We start from the raw sequence: 27,174 nt of genomic DNA, 5'->3' as shown, positions 1-27,174 counted from the left end.
GTGCGTGGCACGACGCGGGGCGCACACAGGTGACGGAATACGTCATGGATCATTATTTCTCAAGCTGATTTCGAGTGGCTACAGATTTGATTGAAGTGCTTCCGGGAAGACTGTCGAATAAAGGGGGAGCGATAAATTTTCATAAGCCTTTTTCGATTACGATTTCGCTGTAACAGTTTGTATCGGTAAGCTTTTTGTTTCAACAGACTTTGACAATCGATTGTTTACTGTGCGGAGAATTTCGAAGCTAATCTACGATTTTGATAACACCACGAATAATTTCGGGTACGAAATTGCTGATACTATACCATTCCCGATCAGATGGTCATAACAGAATTATAACAACTGGAGTAATTCATTTCAGAAATATTTTGTAACAAATTTTGAAATATTTTTGGCTGGTAAGCTGTTAAAATAACAAAAATCATAACAAAAAAGACTCTAGCGGGAACAAAATCGTAACAGAATTTGAAACGTTTGTATCGTTACGTTCAATTATTATTGAATTTGATATAACTACAGAAGTCCGAAATTTATAACAATAGTTTTAATAAATTAGATAGCAAATTTAACACAGAAAAACTATATCACAGCCAACTTTAAGCATCGTTTCAATCCAAAATTGTTGAATGATTTTTTTGTTAATTGAATAATTTATTTAGTAATCTGATTTCTTGCTTTAGTTTTTTGAAATTCTGATGATTATATTTCGATATGAAGCAACAGAAGAACTCATTTTTTTCAATTAATGAACGTTATCATAAGTCTTGCAAACGAAAATAAAACATCATAACTGATTTTGTTATTATATTGTTATCATAAGTTTTAATTTTCAACTGTTTTCATTTGTTAAGTATCTCAAAATAACACAAATTGTTATACATATAAACTGTTGATATACTTGTGTTATGATTTTGTTATGTGCATCTGATCGGGTTACTATTATTCGATTTTTTTTGTCATAAAACGATGTTTGAAGATGTTTCGAAATCCAAGATGGCTACTTCGGTATTCCATGGAAACTTTAAGAGCTTTAAAATAACAATTATCAAAAACAAAATCCAGACCCTGATTTTTTTAATTCATTTTTTTGGTTCATTTTGAAATTATAGACAAAAAAACAAGTTTTTTTTCCAGTGCATATTTTTTTATAGAGTGCCCTATTGATTCCCTACAACTTCTTCCTGGACGCCATTTTTGTACGATGAACGGTTTCCGAATTACAACGAGACCCGTAAACTGTTTTAGCTGTAACTTCTGTAGGTAGCCATCAATCTGTAGGTTTTAATAACAGCTTTAAAATAAGAATTATCAAAAAAAATTAAAACCATGCTTTTTTTTATTTAACTTTTTCGGATTATTTTGTAATTATTGAGAAAATAATCAAAAATTTGTTTCAATTTATATTTTTTTTAGAGACAACTTCTTCCTGAATGTCATTTTTGTACAATTAACGGTTTCCGAGTTACAACGATTTGAAAAAAAGAATTCTCGTGATATGCAAAAATACATACGCCCTTTTTAAAAATCAGTCGTGAGTCGGATTGACCTCTCCATCGGTTCAAAACTTATGGTTTGCCATACTGAAGCCATGTGCAAAGTTTCATCCAAATCGGAGAAGGTCGAGTCTGATGATCTGCTGAGCATTTCTGGAATTGCTCAGCTTTTAACGCTATACCAATGAAATGCATGCATTCCCGCATCGAAAACGCATTCCATGCGAAAATCACTGCCATAGATGGATCCTTATCCAACTGTCACATAATTTATAAATAAACGTCTGTTTAACATATAGTTTTTAAAAGGTTGAAATAATGCCTTGATCAAGTGATTGAATTAACTATGTAGCATCGGATGGCAGTAAAAGTATTTGTACTTGTGGATATTGAGTTGTGATATGCCCATGAGCGATGTATATTATCAAAAGAACAACGTTCCGGGATTTCATTTGTATCTGACTTCTGGTTCCGGAGCCACAGGATGGTATCTGTAACGAATTTAAAATAATGACACTTATTGTTCCCTCCATTATTCCATTATTCCCTCGTTGATGGCTGAACCGATTTCCGCCATCTGAGATTCAAATGAAAAGTCTTAAAATCCCATAAAACTTGTATTTAAATCAGATCCGACTTCCGGTTCAAGAGATACAGGGTGATTAGTTGAAAATGTCAATATTGCATAAATTAATAGGGTTTATCGGACTTGCAAAGTTTGATTGTCGATGACCAAACAAACTGATTTCAGAAGGTACCCAAAAAATTTATTTGGAACGCACTACGATTTCTCAAAGATGGCTGCAGTCCCTCAGGTGAAATTGACTGACTTCGGCTACACCAATTTCCGAGTTCCGGTTCCGAAAGTACTAGGACGTTTGCACAAAAAAGGCCTAAACAAATTTCATAATAAATAATAATAATAATCCGATTCAAAAATTACAAGTTTATTAGTTTTTAAAATTCAAACCGCCACACAGTGGTCCAAAACTGAGAAAAGACGGTTAAAAGTCTGTACTGACTTTCACTGATTTTTAAGAGCTAACGTGTCTTCGAAGAAGTTTTACAAGATTATATTACGTTTCTTTTGAAAGTAGTACCTTAATTTTTGTTAAGGGGGTAGTACCAATTTCAAATAAAATTTTTTTTTGCACAAAAAAATTTTATTTTTCTATTTTATTTTGAAGAAAAAAAGATTTGAAATATTTTTGCTGAACATATAAATAAGGCAAAAAAAATATTTTTTTGAGATGTATTCACTTTATTTTAAATTTTTTTTTTTTATTTATCTACGTATAATCTACCTTTATTACCTAAATATCTACTACAAAGTGCGCGTAAACACACATAAACAAGCTCATACTTGCACGCGCAACTTAAGCAAATTGTTGTGATTTTTATTTTCTTTACTTTTTGACAAAACCAAGTGGAACTCGATGTAATTTTTTATGCATTTTCAAAGTTAGTTTTAAATATTGAAAATCCGAAAAAATGGAGAAATGTTTTCCAAACAAAATATGAAAAAGTATTGTAAAAGTACAAACCTTTACAGAGATTCCATTTTCAATCGTGTAAATAAATTGAGTTATCGCGAAGCAACATGTGCAAAAGGGAATAGATTCAAGCTCATCAGCTCATTCAGATTTAATTGAATGTTTGTTTTGAGCGCCGTTTTTTTGCGCCGTTTTTCTTGCTCCGTTTTTCTTTCATATGCATGATCGAAGCATTGATGCACAAATAACAATGCTAGGCGAACTAATTTGTCTGCGAATTATTATTATGGCATATTTGATGATATCTGCAAAAGTGGCATCCCTGAATGTACCTTAGCCTACTGAGTGAGAGGTAATATTTCTTATTGACAATGGCTCATGCAATCTGTTAAAGAAGGAAAGATACACATTTGTGAGAACGAACAAAAGCTCATGCACATATATTTTATCAATTATAACACGCTCTTCAAGAGCCGATGATCCGTTGAGCTCGTTGCTTGTTTCCACCTTACCAGCAGGGATCCCAGGTCATTTTTTCAAAAATCTGTGATCAAGCCAAAATACAGGTTCAAAATCTGTGCACGTTTCCCCGTTTCCATAATAGCTGATCGGAATCATTTTGGTAAGCAAAAAAAAAGTCTCACTATTTCCTACCGCTCTGTAATTTTTGGTGCTAAACTGTGATCAATTTAAAAAAAACTGTGATCGATTTCAGAATCTGTGACCATTTTCAGAAATCTGTGAAAATCTGTGTCATTTTTTAAATCTGTGCAAAAGGTTGAAAATCTGTGAGACACAGATTAATCTGTAAACCTGGCATCCCTGCTTACCAGTGCGGTGAACTGGTGAGCTGCGGTTCTTTTAAAAAGAGCTGTGAGCTATCAGCTCACTTTAAAGATTCGATTCACTGGAATAGCTCAGGAGCGAATTGCCCATCTCTACGCTCACTGCAAAAGTGAGTTACAGAAATAGCAGACGCGTGACGCCCTCCGTTTCTTAACCATTCATGGTTTCAGCGTGACCATAGTGAAAATGAGTCACACGAATAGTACTCAGGATATTCTCATTGGAAAATAAATTGGATTAGGGATCTATTTTTCTATAAGTATTGTAAAAGTTTGCTGAATTAAGTTGCATATTTCGCTTCAGTACAAGGTTTCCTAGGTAAAAATAGGTAAAATGATGTATAACTTTTCCAGAAAAGAATAAACCTATGAATTACCTTCTAAAAAATTATGGGATTTAATATTTTCTACAATTATTCCAAACAAAGTATGTATAAAAAAATAACTTGAAACAAGCTTTGATTAAAAAACTAGTTTTTTAAGGGGGTTGCCATAATTTAATAACTAAAACTAACTTTGAAAAGGCCTAAAAAAAGTTCCATCGAGTTCCACTTAGATTATCTTTTCCTATAAATTTTGTAAAAATCAGCTGCATAAAGTTGCATATTTCGCTTCGGTGTAAGGTTTTATCATAGGTAAAAAAAAGGTAAAATGTTGTATAACTTTGCCAGGAAACAACAAACCTATGCGCTATCAATTCAACAAAAACATGGGATTTTTTATTTTCTTCAATTATTGCAAACAAAGTATGCATAAAAAATAACTCGAAACAAGTTATGAATAAAAAACTGATTTTAAGGGGGTTGCCATAAAAACGCTTTGTATATCCGAAACGGTGCGACCTAGACTTTTGATATATTTGACAAAGTAAATTATTTTCAATAGTTCTAAAACTTTGTAGAAGAAAAAAAATTCTATCGCTTCAGAAAAAAAAAGTTACGGTTATATTTTTTGTCAAAGTAGACCATGAACAATTAGGAATAGAATCATTTCAGCAACTATATGCATTAAAAGAACGGTTTGGCAGCTACTGATTTATGTCCACATTTTTATTGATTCGAGCCACTGTGCTCCATAGAAGATGACGATACCAAAAAATCTTCACAGTTGGGCTCAGAATTATTCCAACTCATTCCTTATTTTTATTTTTTGCTGATCCCTTAATACCGGTTCTGAAAGTACCGTAAATGATGACGAAAATCTCTGAGAGGGAACTCACTCCGACATCTCATGGAATGCTTAATCGATTGTCACAGGTTTAGATTCAAATGAATAATGACTTGCAGTTCCAAAATTGTAGGGTAATGAGTGATTGAATCTTTAAACTGCCATTTAAAGCGACGGTCATTAAAATAATTTTATGAAATCTCCAAACTCCGAAGGATATTCATACAGAAAACACTAAAGTGCATTAGCAGATCTGTTTGAAACGGCTTTGCACTGACTGGTCGACGCGCAAAAGAAACACCAGAAAGCAATAAATAAAAACGAATAAAAGAACATCGAAATGAAGTGAGTACGATTGCGATTGATGTATCGCTAAATTTTCTAGGTATATCCAGTTAGCGGAGTATTACACCAACCAATCGATCTTATTTTCGAAGAATTGATACCAAAATGATTACAAGCCATCAACATCTTCGACAAAGTCTCTGAGCCTTCGATCCGAAGTGAACAACCAACTGGGGGGACCACAGTACTGATGACAATACAAGGCTTTTTCCCAAGAGCTCATAATGAATTCACAATCCCTTCAACAATGCTATCACTTAAATGGCATTATATCATCGTCATTAAGTGCTTCTTTCTTCCCAAGCCCTGAGTTTTCCGTCCACCAACAGTTTGAGCAGTCACGAGTATCTCGAAGCGAGCTCCGGTTTTCCGCAAAGTAAAACAAATTAAACTGTAATCAATCAAGCCCTGATGCGGTGAACAGTTTTCCACCCCGTCGGTTCACTCTATCTCCTGTTTCGCTTAATCCTTGCCATTGTGTGCGATCGTTTAACTGCCAAAGAAGGACGATTGACATCCAGGATCACTTTAATGGAACCACCGAGAAGAGGAGGGCTGGTTATCAAGCTGGAAAAGTTGAACATTTACAAAATAACACTACGTTCCTTTGTTTGGTTGGTGGAAACCCCAATCGGTTGCACTCTTATAAAAATATTCTACGAATCATTCGTCGGAACTAATTGAAAAATAATCGGATTCCAGGTACCAATGCCCAGAAGGGTAACCGCTTATAATTCAACGAACGAGATTGCGGACAATTGAATTGCTATTTTTATATATTTTTTTTTTATTCACTGGAAATACCCAATAGCTAACGGCACTTGAGTTCTCCTCGCAACTATCAAACGCCAAGCTGGAAGGTGTGGGGATGCAGATGAAAACAGTCTTTTCAATTAAATGTCATTATGTAAATTATCTTTCCACCGACGGTCTCTCGTTTCGCGCATTGGGTCCTCACCGTCACTTGTGTTCGTTGGTTGTTGTCATCATCGTCGGCGTCCTCGTCGTCATCGTCGTCGTCGTTGATGTTGTTGTTATTACTTTGGGTATTTGTGGAGAACGAAGATGATGTCCGTCCAATCGGCCACCCCTTCGTCCGTCCGTCCATCCAAGCCAAGTTCTGAATGTCGAGAGCAAGATGATGAAATGCGAGATGAAAGTTTCCGCACAAGCAAAACAGATCTCCAACGAATAGATCCTATTGACGCTAAACCGTCGGCCCCAACCACAACCGAAAGGGAAGAGATGCGACGGAGAAAAGAATCAAGATCCGATGAAGAGATAACCTAATGATGCTTAAGAGTTGATTGAGCTTTTGTACTGTCAATGAATCTACCGACGGCCGCCGGTGCCGCCTTCAACAGTCACTTTGGGAGGAAGAAAAACTGAGTAAGTGAGGTAGAAGAAGCGAATGATCTGTTGCATCTCCGATGGTTGTGACTTGGGTGATAGAAAACGAGAAGTGCATTTATAATTATGCACACATTCCCGGGTGGTGTCCGCGTTTCAACCGTGACAACATGAGCAGGTTCTCAGTTGCAATTGAAGTTCCAACAAATCTTGCTTGGAGAAAAGATGCTATCGCTATCAGCAGGAGACTTCATTCGATACCAAAACATCACAGATGGTATCTACTAACGTGCCTTTATCAAACAGGAATCGTTTCTTCTTCTCTTCCCTGTATTAGTATTATTCGCAATAGGCCGACACAAATCAGAGAAAATCATCTGTCATTACGATTGGCAACATTCTTGCGGGAGACGGTTTTGCGGTCTGTCACCTGGGTCAGGTAAACTGTGATTGAAATATGTTAGCGGTACAATTGCGGTTTGTTCGATGATTGGTCATGATTTCAGCGGGACGATAATTACCAGCTTCAGCGGTTCTCCGCTTCGTATGTCCCATCCCAATGATCGACAGTTGACGATTTAAATTGACGAACAATGGTATCTCAGTTGCGAATTTTATTAGCCTCGGCCATCATATAAAGTTTAACAATGCCAATATGAAACCATTTTATGAAATACCAACCTTGGAAGCAAAGCCAGGGTGCTACATTCTAGTGTGGAACTTGCCATACTGTTTTGAAAAGTTTTCGCAGTACATTCGCAACTAGGGCTATTGTACCAATAGTCATCTCATTAGTAGTGTCGCAATATTATTTCGCCGATTACTCAACTTTCATTCAACGAATTGTGATACAATCGCATACAATATCTTCGCTTCGGTTCTAAGAAACAATACCACAGAGGAAAGAAAGGGTGATTTTTTTGCTGGAATTCTTTTTGGTAAAACTGTTTCTGACAGATCATGCGTCTTGTCTTGTGTCATTGTCAAACTTGTTCAGTTTGGTCTATAATTCAATCACGAATCGACTTACGAACGAGCAACACTAGAATATTGTTGAATTTTACTCCCAAAATCCATGCTCAGCTAAAAATTGTGTTCAGCGACGAAACTCATTTCTGATTGAATGGATACGTCAACAAGCAAAACTGCCGCATCTGGAGTGAAGACCAGCCAGAAGCATTGCTAGAGCTACCCATTGTATCCCTAAAAAGTCACTGTTTGGTGTGGAGAGTTTATGTCACTTTTAAGTTTTAGATCATGCGATTTAACGCTTTTGGACTATTTTTGTGGGGCAATGTTGGGACTCATGTCTACAAGTATAAACCAGCAACGATAGACGCACTGAAAGCCAATATTAAAGGATTTAACCGTGAAATACCGGCCGATATGTTGGAGAGCGTGTGCCTTGCGCATGGGCCATCTAAGGAGTGTATCGAAAATAAGTTATCCAAACATTTTTCTTTAAAATTATAATAAAAATGATATTTTTTTGAACTAAAAACTGATCCTCTATTGTACGAGGTTAAACATGAGCATAATGAAAACTGGATGAAATTTAAGTTATTCCTTAACGAATTTTCGAACTTTTGATCGAACGCTCTTCATCAAGATCCGGACAAGTGTTGCAGCGCATTTTTTGGACGCTTGAGCCCAAATTTTTTGAACTCCTGCATGTTCCCAGCTGCCTTACCAGTCTTCTTAAAACCCTCTTAATGATTGCCCAGTAACGTTCGATTGGTCGAAGCTGAGGGCAATTTGATGGATTAATATTTTTCCCAACGAAATTTATACCTTTTTCCGCAAGCCAATTGACAGTGGTTTTGGCATAGTGAGCCAACGATAAATCCGTCCAAAACAGTGGAGGTGTACTATGATTTTTATATAAAGGCAGCAATCTCTTTTAGAGACACTCAGATCGATAGATTTCTGCATTTATAGTTCCGGTAATGTAAAAAATGGTTAACTTCAAACCACAGGAACATATTGCTTGCCGTACCAGTACCTTTCGATCGAATTTCTCCACTTTAATCGACCTGGCCGCATCGCTCACATCCTCCCCAACGACGACAGTAAAGTATTGTGGACCTGGAAGGGTTTTTGAGTCCTCTTTTACATAAGTCTCATCGTCCATTAAAACGCATGCATCCGGACACTGCAAAAGATGCGAATACAATTTCCGGGCCCTTGTTGCTGCTCGCTCCTTCTGTTCTACACTTGGTTTCGAGATTTTCTACTTCTTGTAGGTCTTCAGGTGATTTCGCCTCTTAATTCGCTGGACCATTCAAACACTTGTTCCTGCTTTTTTGGCCAAATCACGTATTGACATTGATTTGTTCTTCATGATACCACTTTCTTGTCCAGTTTCGGGTTGGAAGAGCCGGGTTTTCTGCCTCTTCCTGTTAGCTCATTCAAAGAATAGTGTTCCCCAAACTTATTAATGATGGTTTTAACACTGGCATGATGAATTCCAAACCGCCAATTTTCGCATAGTAATACCCTTCCCACTTAGCCATGTGTCCAGAACCTAAATTTTCACTTTTCACGCGACATATTTAAAACGCAGAATTTCAAACGCAAAAACAAGTAAACAAACGAAAGCTGACAGCCAAACGCACAGCATGCTGTGATCTGAGTATAAAACCCATCACAAATACATGCGTAACATACAACACAAATGTATTTGGATAGCTTATTTTCGATACACTCCTTAAAGCGAAGCCGTAGCCAAAATTTGCATGAAATCATCTTCGAACAATGAATTATATTGACAGTTTCATCGAATCGAATAAAGATTTCATCGATTTTCTAAATTTTTTTTTATGTGGAACACATCTGCATAAGGGTGCAAATTGGAAACTCAAGCAAAATACACGTAGAAATGTGGTCAGCTCTTGAACACTTACAGCTCAGTCAATATTGTATAAATTATTTATATCAATTCACAATTTGATTGGAAATATTTCAATTTAAATGTATCAAGCTACTTATTCTCAATTATATATGATTGAAATTTTGATTTATAGTGAGCAGTGTCCTATTTTGTCAACTAAAAATCTAAGACGCTATACTGGCTTACTGAATTTCCCTTACGAAGACGATGGATCTGAAGGAGTAAGCAAGTAAGCTGGGAACCATCGCTCTGATCGGTAAATTGATGCAAAAGCGAATCTGTAGGAAAGCACGTGAATCTATAAATTTGAGCGACATTATAGCCAACGTTTCAATCTGCAACATGTCAGCAGCGATTTCGGATCTACAGAAATCTCCGTGTTTTACGCGTTAAAAAATTAGAGGGTTGTATGCAAGACACGACCGATCACGATTACATTAAAAAATGAAATAATTCTAAGGTACCCATAATAAATACAAAAATAAAGATGATGATGAATGTACTAGAAGTCACAAATTACAAACTTGCTCTACTTTTAGTGTTTACATTTTTGGCTTTGGCTAGATTCTTTTAGAACAATTGATTCTACTCTATTTTATGAATCAACAAATTTTTACATTTAAAAAATTTTTGGAAAATATCCTTTAAATAAAAGTCAATTATGATGATTTCAAAGTTACTTAAAAGATCAATTTAGGATACGAACAACATCAATGTCCAGCCAGCGACTGGCACCATTAAGAAGGTGACAAGCGATTATAAATACACTCTCCTACTCAATGCTTGATCGGAGAAATAGGTATAAAGCGAGAGGACTAGTGTTTGATGGACAGAGAAGATGTTTGGATGTAAGGTATCGGTCGGGTGACGGCCAGGATGTAGACCATGTTCGATGTACGTTGCTACTATGTCTGTTTCGAGTTTTGGAGTGGCTAAAACAAGATCAGAGTGGCGAAATGGTAGCGCGTATGCACGGAATGCATAAGAACGCAGGTTCGAGTCCTGTCTCTGAGCGTATCTTTTTCCAAAAAAATCTTTTCTGTTAGTTTTTCTTTCACTTGGCTTCTCCAATATATATTTCCGCTCAGTCATTGCAAAAACTATCATAATAATGTTCAAAACAGAGAACGTACTAACTTAATCATGTTATAAACAGCGATTAGAGAAGATTTTAAATATTTTGATGGAAAAATGTGGATGTGAAAAATTTGAATAACCGTAATTTTAATGATCCTTCGTTAAAAAGCGGCGATAGTCTTCGGAAAGTGTCTGAAAATAGAAAGGCAGCAATACAAGAAAGAAAATATGTGACACAGTCCGCAGAACATATTTTGTTACTTTAATTGATTTTCACTTTTGCATATTAAGTAACCAATGCATACGCAACCAAATTACCTTATTTTGTTCATATTGTAACTTGATTTTATTATTACATGAACGAACATTGTCATTGTTACAACGCATGTAGTGATAAAACACTTGTTGTTTTTATGTAAATGATAATTTAACTGAAACTGGCGGTACTGTGAGTCTGTGCAACTTATTTGCACTAAGTTCCGAACCTTTTGAAGCGTTTTATTCCTGATGGGACAACAGCAAATCGATACTGAATAACGATTTTCATTGCATTATTTCTATAAGATTCTTGGAAGCAAGAATCGACCAAAATATTATGCTTTATACTTCAATTAGGTTAGACGATTATTGTTTGGTTTAATAATAGAGTCTGAGGGATTATGCTGAGAGATAGTTCTTTTTATTTAACCACATTTAATGAAAAATAATTATCTATGATTATCATCATAATACAACTTTATACATAACTAGCTGACCCGTGATTCTTTCAATGATCTAGTATTCCTTTCTTCGACGGCCAAACACTTATGCAACTCGTTATGCGCCAAACACCTATCGATGATCTAGCAATCATTGGCGACTTTTTCAGTGGAAAATTCCATTGTCCATACAAAATAACTTTATAGGTTTTCCCCACTTTTCCGGTAAGTTTTCCTAATTTTTTTGATGTACGAACCCGGTGGGGGTAAAAACTGATCAAACAAAAAAAAAAGCATCTCAATCCGTCCATCCGTTCTTACGTGATGCGATTACAAAGAATGATCTCTGCATTTTTATATATATATAGACTAGCTGACCCGTCGAACTTCGTCTCGCCTGAGAGTTGTCAAACGTTAATGTTTCTTTCCATTATTTTACTGATTACTTGGCTTACAATAAACGAATTACGAATTCATATCCAACACATTAACTTCGTCCCGAAGAAGAATTATCATCAAGAATTATTGTGGATATGTTCAATGCTTTTGTTACGCAAAAACTAAACAAATGCACCGATTGCCATCTCATCCTTCGAGTCAGTGTATTGAACAGAGATTGTAGATCTCTCTCAAACTAAAGATTTGACATGTGGGATGATGGATTGGATTGAATCATATCTGACTGGTCGTAGTATGACCGTAAGAATTGGCGACTGCGTTACGCCATCATTCATCGTGAGCTCTGGCGTTCCTCAGGGAAGCCATCTAGGACCATTCATATTTCTGCTATATCTAAATGATCTGAATTTCGCATTGCAATGCATAAAGCTATCATTCGCCGACGATTTCAAGCTGTTTCATCTCATCAAATATCTGAAAGACTCAAACTTCTTGCAGTCACAGTTGGATGTATTTTCTAACTGGTGCAACGTCAACAGAATGGTTATGAACGTCTCTAAATGCTCCGTTATCTCATTCTATCGTAAACGAACCACGACCATGTGTGATTACACTATTTCGCAAGCTGTACTAAAAAAGGAGACATCAATTAAGGATCTAGGAGTATTTTTGGATTCAAAACTTAGTCTCAAAGATCACATAGAATATACCCTCTCTAAGGCATTAAAGATGCTAGGTTTCATCTTTCGCATCTCAAAAAATTTCAATAACATATACTGCCTGAAATCGTTATATTGCGCTCTCGTTCGCGAGTATGCTGTTGTTGTTTGGGCACCATATTATCAAACAGATAAGCTACGCATTGAAACTGTTCAGTGCAAGTTCATTCGTTTTGCTTTGCGCCGCCTGGAGAGATCCATTGAATCTTCCGCGCTACGAAAATCGTTTTGCTATCTGTTCGCCGTGATACACAAAAAGCTGTTTTTGTCGCGGACCTCATCGAATCTCGAATTGATAGTGCAGATCTCCTACAACAGCTAAGTTTTGACATTCTTCGGCGTAATTTGTAGTTTAATCCCTTTCTCAGAATTCCTCATGCTAGAACTAACTATGGCTTCATTGAACCATTTTCGAGAAAATGTCGCGTATTCAATACTTGTTCTGATGGATTTAATTTCAATTTATCTCGTAACGCCATTAAAACCCGTTTTCTCCAAATCTTTTCCCGCTAGTTTTATTAGGATAATTAGTCAATATGAATAGTTGTTAGTTAGCTTTGTAGTTTAAATAAGGGTAATTAAAGATTTCGTTATGTATCATTTGGTCAAATGTAATCTGTTGATACAAAAGATGAGAAGGTTTTATGCCTGCTGTAGAAGGAGAACGAAATACTCAGCTCCAGCAGGCTTTTCCCTTGCTCCTAAATCAACAAATAAACAAATTAACAGATGGATGAAAAAGAGATGACCAAGATAAATACTTTAAATTGACCCCACAAATTTCCAAAAGCAGCCCTCGGGGATTGTTGTTTGTCATTGAATGTTAAGACTTATTTGTACTGAAGACGTTTAAAAATTTAATAGCAAATCCTTAGGGAATATCGAAAGTAATAAACTATTTTTGAACGGTTGTCCATAACCTGCTTCACGCTAGTGATATTACTTTGTCGTGTTTGATGAATGTTCGTAGCAGGATAATGACAGGATCAATTTTCGATTAACGAATTAGCGATAAAATGAAAAATACTTGGACATTCGAAAGTTCAAATTACCCTTTTATTAAATATTGTGTCCATTAACTTTGACATGAACGCTATATTCGTTCAAGAATTGTGTCAAAAGGCCTCCCATTCGTCGAGTCACCACATCGTTTTGCTTAGTATTCAGTCCTGAGAATCAATATTCTGTTCTAGCGGAGTGAACATGAGGAGTGATTATTCTTATCGTTAAAGCCAATGTATAAAACAGCAGATCTCACAACTAATGGTTCTTACATGCCACGATTTCTCCTTCAGATATGATATTCACGATTCGCATATGGTAATTCGTCAAGTAATCCAAAGTTCGGAAAATGAAATTATTTGGCTTAAGCAGCTTACAAATGTCATGAATACCATCCGTTTTGAAGTAAACCACTCTTGAAAACTCACCCGAATCGGCTGAAAAAACTTTCATCTGAAAATATTTTCATCTGAACTCATTATTTCAACAGCAGAATCCTATCATTGATACGTAAAAAAATCGTTACATAATTTGATTTGTTCAACTCACGCCCACGATGGCAAACATAATTCATCTAACTACATCTACTGGTAAATGACATTAGAACTTGTGCTTCTGTTTACGCTATAGCTAAAACAGTCATTTAGCAAGTAATGATTTTGATACCCTATTAAGCACGTGTTTCCAAATGACGAATCAATCATGCATGTAAAATCTCCACCCAAATCTACTCGTTGCGCGCCAAACGATTTTCCAAAGATCTAGTATTCATTTGTTCAACGGCGAAATACTGAGCATCTCCTTGCGCACCAAACATCAATCGTAAATCTAGCAAATTCCATTGTCCATACAAAATAACTTTACTGGTTTTTCCCACTTTTCCGGTAAGTTTTCCTAATTTTTTTGATGTACGAACCCGGTGGGGGTAAAAACGGACCAAACAAAAAAAAATCATCTCAATCCCTCCATCCGTTCTTACGTGATGCGATTACAAAGAATGATCTCTGCATTTTTATATATATAGATTTATTGGCGCGCCACCGTTTTGTTCGTATGTAAATGGAGATTTCAGTATGCAAACTACCCGTTGACAAATGAAATCCTTTTTCAACTGTTTCGAATCATGTTAAATGAGGAAAATTTATCAATAAATCACAGAGATACAAGCGCTTCAAAATAGGTTCGAAAAATCTATCGCCGATAATTCTAAATTGGCCTGCTAGTTACCGGAGAATCAAGATAAGCCATTGGTAAACTGAAGCAAAAATGTATTCGGGCATATATTTATAGATTTCCTGCTGTGATATACAGGGTGATTTTTTAAGAGCTTGAGAACTTTTTTAAACAATAAAACGCATAAAATTTGCAAAATCTCATCGGTTCTTTATTTTAAACGTTAGATTGGTACATGACATTTACTTTTTGAAGATAATTTCATTTAAATGTTGACCGCGGCTGCGTCTTAGGTGGTCCATTCGGAAAGTCCAATTTTGGGCAACTTTTTCGAGCATTTCGGCCGGAATAGCCCGAATTTCTTCGGAAATGTTGTCTTCCAAAGCTGGAATAGTTACTGGCTTATTTCTGTAGACTTTAGACTTGACGTAGCCCCACAAAAAATAGTCTAAAGGCGTCAAATCGCATGATCTTGGTGGCCAACTTACCGGTCCATTTCTTGAGATGAATTGTTCTCCGAAGTTTTCCCTCAAAATGGCCATAGAATCGCGAGCTGTGTGGCATGTAGCGCCATCTTGTTGAAACCACATGTCAACCAAGTTCAGTTCTTCCATTTTTGGCAACAAAAAGTTTGTTAGCATCGAACGATAGCGATCGCCATTCACTGTAACGTTGCGTCCAACAGCATCTTTGAAAAAATACGGTCCAATGATTCCACCAGCGTACAAACCACACCAAACAGTGCATTTTTCGGGATGCATGGGCAGTTCTTGAACGGCTTCTGGTTGCTCTTCACTCCAAATGCGGCAATTTTGCTTATTTACGTAGCCATTCAACCAGAAATGAGCCTCATCGCTGAACAAAATTTGTCGATAAAAAAGCGGATTTTCTGCCAACTTTTCTAGGGCCCATTCACTGATTTGCAAGCGTTGCTCGTTAGTAAGTCTATTCATGATGAAATGTCAGAGCATACTGAGCAAATAATAATGCATGAAAATCATAACCTCAAAAAATCTGAGCAAATACTAATGCATGAAAATCCTAACCTCAAAAAAATCACCTTTTAGTTCACTGCGCAAATTGGACGAGAGTTTGACATCATTCACTGAGACTGTCATTGGCTCGTGAAAACATAGGTCAATTCAATCCAATCTGTCAATGGTATGCAATTGAAATACTTGAATCACGTTACCGCATAAATTGGCAGTTAAATTATATAAATTCAGCATCAATTGACCAATCAGAGCGATGGATCCCAGCTGATAGATCGCTTACTTCTTCAAATCCATCGTCTCCTTTAGGGATATCTAGTAAGCAAGCATAGTGTTTTAGATTTTTAGCTGAGAAGTACACTACTCGCTATTATTCAAAATTTCAATTGTAATATGTAATTGAAAATACGTGACTTGATACATTTAAATCGAAACATTGAAATATTTTCAATCAAATGGCGAAATAATATTAATAATTTAGACAAAATTGACTGAGCTGTAAGTGATCAAAATCTGGCCACATTTCTATGTGTTTTTTTCTATGAGTTTTTAATTTGCACCCGTATATAGAAAACAATGATTATTCAGTAAAAATTAGCCTTTTCAAATTATCTACAGTAGCTTGCACTTCAAACGGAGCCAATGAACCGACTACTGCGTTTAAGTTTCTTTATCATGTAAGTAAAACAAAACGTCAGTCCCAAATCACCGTTCTGTTACCCCCGCGACTCATCGGAACCAGCTTGCAATAATGTCCGATCACTACGGTTATCAGCAGAATTACATTCGTTGTCATTCTACCTTTACAGTTTTCGATTTCGCATCTGACAGTTTTTGTTGACCGAGCAAGAATGAAGGAAATTTTCACCGGCTAGTCTGTCCCTCATGGCTGTAACGCCACATCGAGCGCCGCTTCCGTCCACTACGGTTCACGATTTTTTTCTTCTGTACTAGATTCGTACCGTCAGCGAGACAGTCTTTTACGGTCGCTTCTACCGGCGTCATCCTCGCCGAAAAACCATTATTTGTAAGCATTTTCTTAAGTTGTTCCCCTAGAATTAAGTGCGACTCCGGCCGATGATGGCCTCTCCTACGTGTAGCTACGATTGTTGAAGTGGATGAGACACCTTTACTGTCACGAGCCGGCGGTGAGCGCTGGTGCTGTTTACTGCTGTTTATGGTTATTATCGAAGGACCTTCAGCCGGAGAGCCATTGAAGTCGGATGGCGTTTGGAGTCGGGGGCAGCGTCGGACGCTCGATGTTAGAATGGTGTGAAGTGATTGTCTATAATGGAGCGGCCACTTTAGAAAGGTTTATGAGCAAAAATAGACTACCGTTTTTGATGTGGGTGAATAATTGATATAAAATGTGAACCATCAGGAAATATTCTGCGCCAGTTCCCAAGCGTGGACCGGTAATGAGAAACCGAGAATCGAAATGAATAAACAGAAATTATAACAATAGTGCAAATTCAAAACCCGTTTCATTCAATTTTCTTTCGACTAGTTTCAGAATGTCATTAAATGATGAGGTTACAAACATTCAAGCGAAAATTTTCAAAAAGCAAAGCAAAGTTTTGGCCTTACATTCTATTTGTGGTGATTGCCCTTTCTGTCTCAACACAGAAAAAAACTGTGAATTTTACAGGTGACTTATTTCTACTCAGCTTTGACGCAAATTTCCACTCACACCGAATTTTATAGGCTCCGAATGTAATTTGCATTCGGCTACCAAGTGCCGCTGTATGGATTTATTAGTATCAACAGAGAAAAAATTTTTTAATTTTACAGGTGACATAATTCCACAAACGATACAATTCATAACTACCTAATTTTTCAAATGACGCAATATTCCAGTCGCATAGAATTTTAGATTTATATGTACCAATTATTCAACAAACAGATAAGTGCTTCTGTGGTTCAGTCAAGTAACCGGTGAGCTTATGATCTAATGTTTCTCTGTTCAAGTCGCGCTGCTATTATCGATCTTTTGTTCTTTTATTTCATTCGAATTGAAGCCATGTTATTTTCAAATCACGCAGTTTTTACATACAACACAAGATTTTTTCGAACTGTGGCACAGATACCGCAGCTGATTCATAGCGTACAGAATCATTGCATGGCAAGTACTACTGATCCTACTGGCACTAAGATTCCTTCCAAGTCGGGGCTCGAACATGGCTTGTAAGACCAGTGCCCTATGCATTGAACAGCCAAACTGGGCCAGCCACACACTTCTTGGAAATAGAAAAATTTGTGACTTGGAAAAGCAAGCATTAGTTTTTTGTACCAAGTCACCATAAAGTTACCAACCCAAAATTCAATACCGAACTAGAAAGTTTCACACAAAAATGAATAACTTAATTAGCACAAAAAAAAATGAAACCGTGTTCGAATGAGTTGTCAGTTGGTTTCAACCTTACGTGAGACAGTTTGACAGTTTGAAGTGCTTTTTGTTCGTTAAAACAGTACGTTAGGGTGTTATCCCTTGGTCATTTTTTGATTTTCGAAACGAACACCAGCTTCTTGTTCCTTTAATCCAAGAACAAGTTGAGCCATTGTTTGATTTTATCAGTGTAATTGAAGTATGTTAGGAATGTTTTGCATCGATCCAAACAAGTCTGGACGAGTAGAAGAACAATTGACCAAGCGTTGTCGTGACGAAAAATTACAGATTTATACCTGGTCTCATGATCTGGCCGTTATTTCTGAAATATTTGATAGTAGTGAATTCGTTGGGTTCGAAACAATAATCTTTTGGTGGTTCGACCACCTTAAAACATGTCGAGATTCCACCATATTCAGAGCATGAGTGTGTAAATATTTTGGTTTAGCGTCAATTCCAAGGGTTCATTGTAAGCGAAACCAAAACGACTCAGCAGCATTTCTGAAATGCGACATCGTTGTTCGATAGTTATCGGATTCGGTTCGAACGGTCAGGACCACCAAGAGGGGGTGGGAAAAGGGGGCCAGATTTAAAATTGATTTTCATTCTTCATAAAATATGAAAAAAACTCATTTGGTATGTAAATTATTTTGTTAGGTTTATGTATTTGAAAATCTCTTAATTTAATGACATTCTCATGTTCAAAAATCAAAAAAAAACTTCAATGTTCCATTCGAAGAAAGTAGAATTTTGCGGGTTTTTCTAGAGGCAGGCGGCCACATTGAGAGAGAAATTGTCAGAGCTGCGACTCACAGAACAGGGTTCGAAAATATATACAAAAATAAAGCAAGGGTGGAAATGAGCAAAGTTTTTGATTCACAGTAAATAAAAAGTAAAAATTTGATGGGATTCCATCACGTAAAAGTAAAAAGTAAAAATATGATGGGATTCCATCACACACAGCGATGAATGGAGCGCTGTCCGTGCGCCGCTTGCACCCTGGGACGCATAGCCATACGCTACAACTCCAGGCACTCAAGCAATAGTTTCGGACAAATCTTCCATTCCGGTGTTATAACTAACTATATAGAGATAAGAAAATATCAACACAATGAAACACATTGTGTGAGAAACCGTCGTGGGCAGAATGTGACAACTTCTCGTAACTTTACTTTTGCCGGTTCGGACAAACCGACCTTTGCCTTTACTTTCTGACATATCAGAGAATCGGATGACTCGTATCGCTAAGATGCCTAAGCTCTGGTAGAAGGTAAAAGTTTAGATGCAAGAAGCCTACTGCTTACTTAAATGGCCCTTGTCACGTCTCACTTTTCCGCACTTTATTCTTCACATCCTTGCTCTTCCTTGAGTACTATGGCTCTATAATTTCATATTCTTTCTCTTCTTATAATCTCTAGTTAGTTTGATATCGTTAAAAACCGAAAAACGAAAAAAAACAGTAAATAAAAATCTTTTCATATCACATATTTATTGTAGATTTAATAATAAATTTTGAAACAAATTATTTTTAATAAGATAAATTTTGGTTTTATTTAGAATTTAAAAATGTCTTCATCGTTATCAGTATTACTGTCTGGTTCGGAATCAACATTTCAACAAAGTTAGGCTCGTTTTAATGCTACTCTGTGTTCATTAAACAAGTTTGAAGTTAAAATGTCTGTCACTCCGATGGTATAATGGTATAAGTGACGTAAACGTCAAAGCTGAATATCACTCAATTTTATCGGATATGGATTATCCGATATCAATAATTTTGGGCTCGTTGGGTAAGTTCATTTCGTCAGTCTCATCGAAATTCCATGCGTTGTGATGTATTTGAAATTTATTCAGCAATACCGTCGTAGTGGGGTAATATCATCAATCGAACAGCTAATACATGCTGCGATGAATAATAATTATAATAATAAGAAAAACATGTCTAATCTTTGTGCGTGCTATGCAGCTGATTAATATTACCCTATTTAGCTTAAATATCATACACAGAAATAACAGGAGTGCAGGATTTCGCTACACCAATTCAAACGCACCATTCAAACTCGATCGATACCAGTTCCATTTTGGAAGTATAGCTCACTATAATTTTATTTTTTTTTAATCTTGATTCAAATTAGGGACAACAACAAAAAAGTTTTCTTCGGCCTAATACACATAACATATTCAAGTTAACATGAATAGACATAAATGAAACATTTATTTTTAAAGCTTTTTCAAAAAAACCCTGTGTGTGATACTGTTTGAAACATAGCAGAGCGTTATATGAATAGCTAATAAGTGCAACTTATCGTTAAAACTCTTCAAGTTTTTTTTATATCGTGTATTTATACCCGACTTTAACCTAATTTTGGTCGTTCGCCGGATCGGCCCCATTAAGTAGTTTTGAATACGAAAACCTAATTTATATTATGTGTGCCAAAACCGGACTAGAACTTTTCAGAAAACGTTTAAAGTCATTTTTAATGCAACAACCGGGAAAAAACTTTGAATGGGATAACCGGATAAAATCTTAGCCGGTACTTTCAGAGCAAATGTGTTGATTTTTGCATGGAAACTTTCTACGTGTTTCCCTCGGCTGCGGGATTCATTCCACATTTTGAATGTTATGTATTTTATCTAACAGATTTCAACCCACTATTTACCCTACAAGTTGTTTGAGATCTAAAAGATTTTTGAATACTGGATATTGATGACGAACCTTTCATTTTAATCTAATTGTATAAAAATTAAATATTTTTATCTTGACGAATTAAGTTCGATATTAAAATATTTTTCGGAATCAAAACTCATTCAAGTGTAAAAAATTACACCTAATATCGATATTATCAGGCTCGAAAAGTAGTTTAATATAATTAAAATTACTAACGAGTTAACTATATTTAATTCTAGATAGTTTTTGAATAGTTTTTTATGTATGACCACGCAAACAATTTTAAATGAATCTTGAGATGATGTTGAGATAAAAAAAAAAGCTTCAGAATGATTGAATAGTCACAGATACTTTTTCCCGCTTTTGGAAACCTAATTATTAACAATTGTGTCGTTCGTCAAGGAAAGTAATTAAACAATTTTCAGAAAACAGGGTAGGGTTTAATATTGTTACAAATGGTATAAATGTTATTAAACTGGAGCACCTCGTACCTTGTTCTTGGCTAAATGCGCCGAGAGCGAACGAAGCGTTGTACATTAATTTCTGCCGTGGTACACAAATGCGCGAACGAGTTTTTGTGAGAGCAGCTCTTCGTCTGCGCATGGTTGTCTTCTAAGAATGAGAACAAATTTGTCTCAGTGCAATAAAAAGAGCGCATAAGGTCTGCTGCTACTATGCGTAAGATACAATTCCCACGATTTAAAAAAATAATCTCAATTTTAGTTTTGTTACCCAGTTTTTCAATTCACGGTGTTCGGTTTTTTGATTTACAATCAGAAATCTTGATTCACATTCTCGTGCACAAAATGGGCTTATTTCCACCTCTGAAATAAAGGCCTATCCGCAATCGACCGATCAGGATCGATTTTTTTTTCTGTTTGTAATATTGCAGTCCCCCGACCCGAATTTTCTCTCGGAGATCCTGCGTACGGTACTCGATTTCCAACCTTTTGGATGGATCCAAATGCTTGTAGGTTTGTGTATCACGCATAGTGATGAAAATGAGTTTTCTTGCATCTATCACTGGCCATCGTAGCAGAAGTCTCCTGTTTCTAGTTATAATAAATGTTGAGAGCGCTTCTTGATGCGCATAGTTTGAACTGTTGCTTACATTCATCATCACATCAATTTGTTGAAAAATAAAGGCAGAATCGTACATACTTAAAAAAATCCCTGTGATTTTACATCTTATTAGATGCACATAAATGGAAAGTCGCAGTTCACGCAAATTCACGTGGAAGAACATTTAATATTGTGTCTAAAACTCCATGACATGAAATTCGTTGAAATAAAAAAAACACTGATAGCAACAACCGCCGCGACTTGAACCGAGAATCATTGGATCGCAAGTACGCCTGTTAATCGACAGAGCCACAGAAGCACACATCTGCATGGCTGGTAAAAGGAGCATTTAAATGCATACAGTCACACCTGCTAGCAGAATGCGGTGGCATTATTTTTAATTTCAGTTTATCTTTGAGTTGGTATTTCCATTACCATTCTACCCTTGATTCGAAAACCAAATATACCCGTAAACCCACAGACATTATTCCGTATGTGTTGATCTACGAATAGTAATCCCTCTAAAATCGCAAATTACAGAAAACAAAGAATGTAAACAAATCCTTGCCATATTGCAGCAATTTAAAACTTTCCAGTCAGCATTTGTCTGAAATCATAACATCAATCGGTTTCATTAAACAGTGCATTACTCAAGACATTCCTAATCAATCATCATTTCCCCAGCTGCCTTCCTGTTGTACCGGATTGACGGAACGACGCCGGAGTTTTACATCGTCCCGACGACGTGAGCACTGTGTAATTATGCACATTCCCTCATTTCAGCTTTCAAAGTTCGCCTTTTGTGCGTGATGTTTGGCCAACGGCAAAAAGGGTTCGTCGCACCACTTGGGCATTAACTTCTCAGGAGCTGATTGAAAATCCGGGACTATTGTTTGCCGAGATCCCCTTTTCGTTGGCAATGGCAGCAGCTAGCAACAATAAACATAATGACTCGTGCCGGGAAGTCCACAACCCCATCCTCGGGCCGTCAGTCCCGTGATGCAACATGTGTTAATGCATCAATTAAACCATTGAAACGAAAATCTCCGCCAGAGCACACTTTCATCGAATAGCAGCAGCAAGATGCGACGAAATTCCGAATCTCGTCCTGCTCATCCGGAGGGGTGCCGTTCGGAGCCGTCAGATGATGGATTGATTGCAGCCTCTTCAAAACGCCATGGATACGAACATGTTTTGTAGTGGTCGAGAAGCCCCAACTCATCCCCGCTTCGGAGAGGGGAATATCTTGTTTCAGAATGTCGGAACGGAACGTAAGTCTATTGTTTGGCGCATAAGTGCGAGCAATCTCATTAGAACATCAACACAGAGCATGACGACGACGACGACGACGGTGAGTCGGGCACTTGAGAAAGATCCACTTCTGCAACGGCTGGGCTAGGCCAGCTGGATCGAAAATTACCAACAGGCACAGCACGCTTTTTGTTTTCGGATCATAATTTTCAGCTAGCAAATAATCTGATTGAAAGAAGCAAACAAAACTTACCGTCCAGCTTTAAAGAACCTTCCGGAAGCTGAGCTAACTTCGAGGAGGAGGAGGATGCGGTGCTCAACTCGATACCATCTCGTTCCCAGAAGATCCGTGCCTCGATGGAAGCGTCAGCCAATCGGCACGGAAGAACGGTACTGGATCCACTCGGGAGGGACTGGTTCGTGGGAACAAACTGCAGCAATGGTGGTGTGATGGAGTCCAACGAGGAGGTAACCTGTATGGTAAAATCAAACAAGCAAGATTGATTCAAAAAATCGTGAACGGTCACCAGTGAAATTAATACAACGAAATCATGAAACACATATATTTTAATCATTTATTAACAAATGGAGACTCCACAACAGCTGACTTCACATATCACAGAAAATAAATGGAATGCAAATTTTCCGGCTTCAATATCCACTTGCAGATGGGGCATTTCGCTCGGTTGTGCAACTCTTGAAGAATGCACGCTCGACAGAACAAGTGACCCCAAATGGTTGATACGGGATCTTTCACGGCGTGAAATTCACGCATATCGGTTCAAAACAAATCGGATAACTGATGCTGCCAGGTGACTGGCTCGGTCGGCCCCAATGGCGTTTCACCACAAACGAATTTTCAGACATGACAGTCACGATCTTTTTTTGGCGCACATCTACGGTCCTCCGTGAAACTGGCACCAATGGTGATAAATTGGTTGCACTGCTGAGTTCCCATCATACATTCCTAATGCAAATGTCAAACCGTGAGAACCCTTTCGATTCAATAGCTCATTTGTATATATTGAGATTTTATGGCACACTTTGGTTGAAATGATAACAATGCAATTAATCTCGCGCTCCACCAACCGGTGAGTGCGGTCATTTCAGAAGGTACCGAAAACGAACCACATTTTTCAAAAAAAAATCATATGCACGTACATATCTTTATTATTTATCTTTGGTTTCACCCCGTTCGAGGGAAGTTGCTCGGAACCGTTGGACCAACGCGTTGTCTCGACAAGATTGACCGTTTCCGTAACGGGCAGAGTAGTTACAAATTGTCGGAATTATTTTCTTCTGAGCGACACTACGTTTTTCTGGCCTAGAAACTGTTTTCTCAAGTCTAAAAATATTGTGAATTTCCTAAATGTTTCCATTACGAAAATTAGCTGAATCGAAAATCAGCACGTACTACTGAAGTTATTCGACAATCTGGTTCTTGGAAAAAACAATCCTGATTTCAATTTTAAAACGCAAGAGCAAATTCAGCAGCTGCAAGATTCATATAGGTGGTCTATAATATAACTGAAACTGAAACAAACGTATCTCCAGCAAGCCGCTCTAGTTTTATTTATTCGACCAGTTCTTCTGTCAAATTTAAAACTGGCCTACGATGCCGTTCTATTTTTTGTATATTTGAAACACGAGTAAAACACTACTGGGGCTGCCAGTTTTTCTTGTTATAAAATTCAGATTTAAATTTCGCAACTGACATAAATTATGTATCTAGAACTAGAACTCTACTGAATATGCCCTAATAAAAATCAAATAAATCACAGCTAGCTTCAAATGAATTTTGTCTGTTTCAGCGCAAGAATGATCACTAAATAGCTCGTCTACTTTGATTTTATTTGTTTATTACTGGACACTGGACTGGATATTGGTGGCTTGATGTTCATAATGACATCAAGTTCATCCAAATAATTACTTTTGCCTTTGAAGCGTCACTTGGGTCGAGTTGAACGGCTTGTTAGTAAAGTAAAGTAAAGTAAAGAGCAAAATCGCTTTCCGCCATGAAAGGAACCTATGACTCAGTCTCCATAGATGTTAATTTGGCGAAACAGATAGTTCGATTCCAAATGCACAAGGGTATCTGCTAACGAAAAGTTAACAAAGAATAATTTTTTCCGTATAATAACAGGATTTTGATGAGGTGCTCACACGGGAAATATGTGATAATCAACGATACTTGCAGTCATTGAATAAGGCTGAATTTTTATTATATCCTTTTTTTTTAATCGCCGTTTTTTACCATCCGGTCTTTCGCCGTGGTGAATTAGGATGAGACAACTTCCGCTTAGCTGCAAATATCCATGCTGTCAATTTGACCCAAATCCAATATCATTGCTTACGGATTGCATACGACACATGTTTTGTGTTTGGAAGTGCTGCGGAAACTACTTCTCCTGAAAGATCGATTTAAAAGGCTCTTCGCGAGAATTGAAAAGATTCAATGAGAATTAAGAGGATTCGATCAACCTCAGTTCCAAATTAGTGTGACTCAACTTTAGAAAAAATTCCTGGAATCCGCGAACACCAATGCTCAATAGAGATGCCAAAAATATTGTCACTATGGACTCTGGATTGCTGAATCTGGGAAAAATTTTCTGACGGGTAAAGATTTGAGAAGGATGATGGTTTTGGTATTTGAAACAATAATTTCTCCGTCACCGCTGGGCCAGAATACATAAAATCGCCCAGACAAAAATGACCATTTTTATTTTCTGTTCAAATGTCGATAACTTGATTCTAACACATGGGCTGAAAGTCCCGGGCCTAACAAAGCGAACACGATTTTTTTTTTTGGTTCAAAATTAACTTTTTTCGTCAACGTAACCTCCATCAAGAGCAACGCAATCATTCCAGCGTCGCTCTAACATTTTAATACATTTTTTGGCAGGCCGATTTATCTTTAGCCTCAAAAAAGATCTCAGTTTCAGCGATAACCTCTTCATTCGTGCGAAATTTCTTACCTCCGAGAATTTTTTTTCCAGGTCTGCGAACAGCCAGTAGTCGCTAGGAGCCAAATTTGGAGAATATTTTGAATGATAAATCTATGTTTCATCCATTGTCATATATCGACGCAAAAATTCCGGCTTGTTATATTTAAACATGGCCGAACACCGTTCAGAATCATAAACAAGTTCTCGTTTTTGGTCAACAGTGAGCAAACGCGGCGCCCACTTTGAACAGAGGTTTTTCATAGTCATATGCTCATGCAATATAAACCCAACACGTTCTTTTGATATCTTCACGATGTCAGCCAACTCACGCAACGTCACTTTTCGATCATTCAAAACGGTGTTGTGATTTTTTTTATCATTCCTGGTGTTACGCCTCATTTGGACGTCCACTGCGTTCTGCATCATCGGTGTCTCTACGACCACGTTTGAAGTCTGCAAACCAACGTTTATGATGGAGCGGAATCTCCATAACACTTTTCAAGCCATTACTTTGCTCAAACTGTATTTTTATCATCAAGAAGGAATGTAAAATTAAAACACGAAATTGTTTTTGATCCATTGTACGGAAAATAACAAAAGTTGCGTCACTCTTAGCACAATAACTCACAAACTAATGAAAGGAATATTATGAAATTTTGCCCATTTGATCATCGAAATAATTTTCCAAAAGAAACATAGAATATATTTGAAAAAAAAGTGAACGCTTTGGAGATAACTTTGGAACGAATTTAAGATTCCTGTAGACACAAATCTTAGATAATGTAGAGAGATGTTTGAAACAGTTTTGCGAAAGAAAATTTTGTTCGACAATTTTCAGTAAATTCTGACAGAATCAAGAAACGAATTAAGAAACAATTTTAAAAAATTTGTTAGAAAGAACAACAGTTTTTATACAAATTTAACACGTTGGTCAAAAAATCCCTTGTCTGACAAAGAAAGCATTTTTTTTTCAAATTTCGATTTCATTCATCTACGTTTCCTCGTTGGAAAGCAATAAAATTGTTTTAACGTTCCAAAATTTCTGCACCACTTTACACCACAATTTCTTCTTAGACTATGAACCATTTCGCGGTTAATTTTAACTTTCGGTTAAAATCTAACACTCAAGCGGTTAATTTGATGTTGTCAAAAAAAAACCCTACTCGAGAGCATGGTTATTTTTGACAGATCGATGGTTATTTTCCCACACTGAAAAAAA

At 36.9% G+C, this 27,174-nt stretch overlaps 1 protein-coding gene across 2 annotated transcripts in view; it reads right to left on the bottom strand.

Annotated features, from left to right (window-relative positions):
- The window catches only part of LOC131439103 (roundabout homolog 1-like), a 267,685-nt gene that overhangs the window by 20,910 nt on the left and 219,601 nt on the right, over positions 1 to 27,174 (bottom strand). For both annotated transcript variants that reach the window (XR_009231063.1, XM_058609716.1), the window contains exon 8: positions 23,264 to 23,483. Coding sequence is in view for 1 of the 2 variants with exons in the window: in XM_058609716.1 (XP_058465699.1) it covers positions 23,264 to 23,483 (220 nt within the window). In the remaining variant the exon portion in view is untranslated. The remainder of the gene's footprint in view (positions 1 to 23,263; positions 23,484 to 27,174) is intronic.

This window comes from Malaya genurostris, chromosome 3, assembly GCF_030247185.1.
Source record: "Malaya genurostris strain Urasoe2022 chromosome 3, Malgen_1.1, whole genome shotgun sequence".
Classification (NCBI taxonomy): domain Eukaryota; kingdom Metazoa; phylum Arthropoda; class Insecta; order Diptera; family Culicidae; genus Malaya; species Malaya genurostris.
Note: the sequence above shows the minus strand (reverse complement) of the source record. Positions and strands in the feature narration are given on the sequence as shown.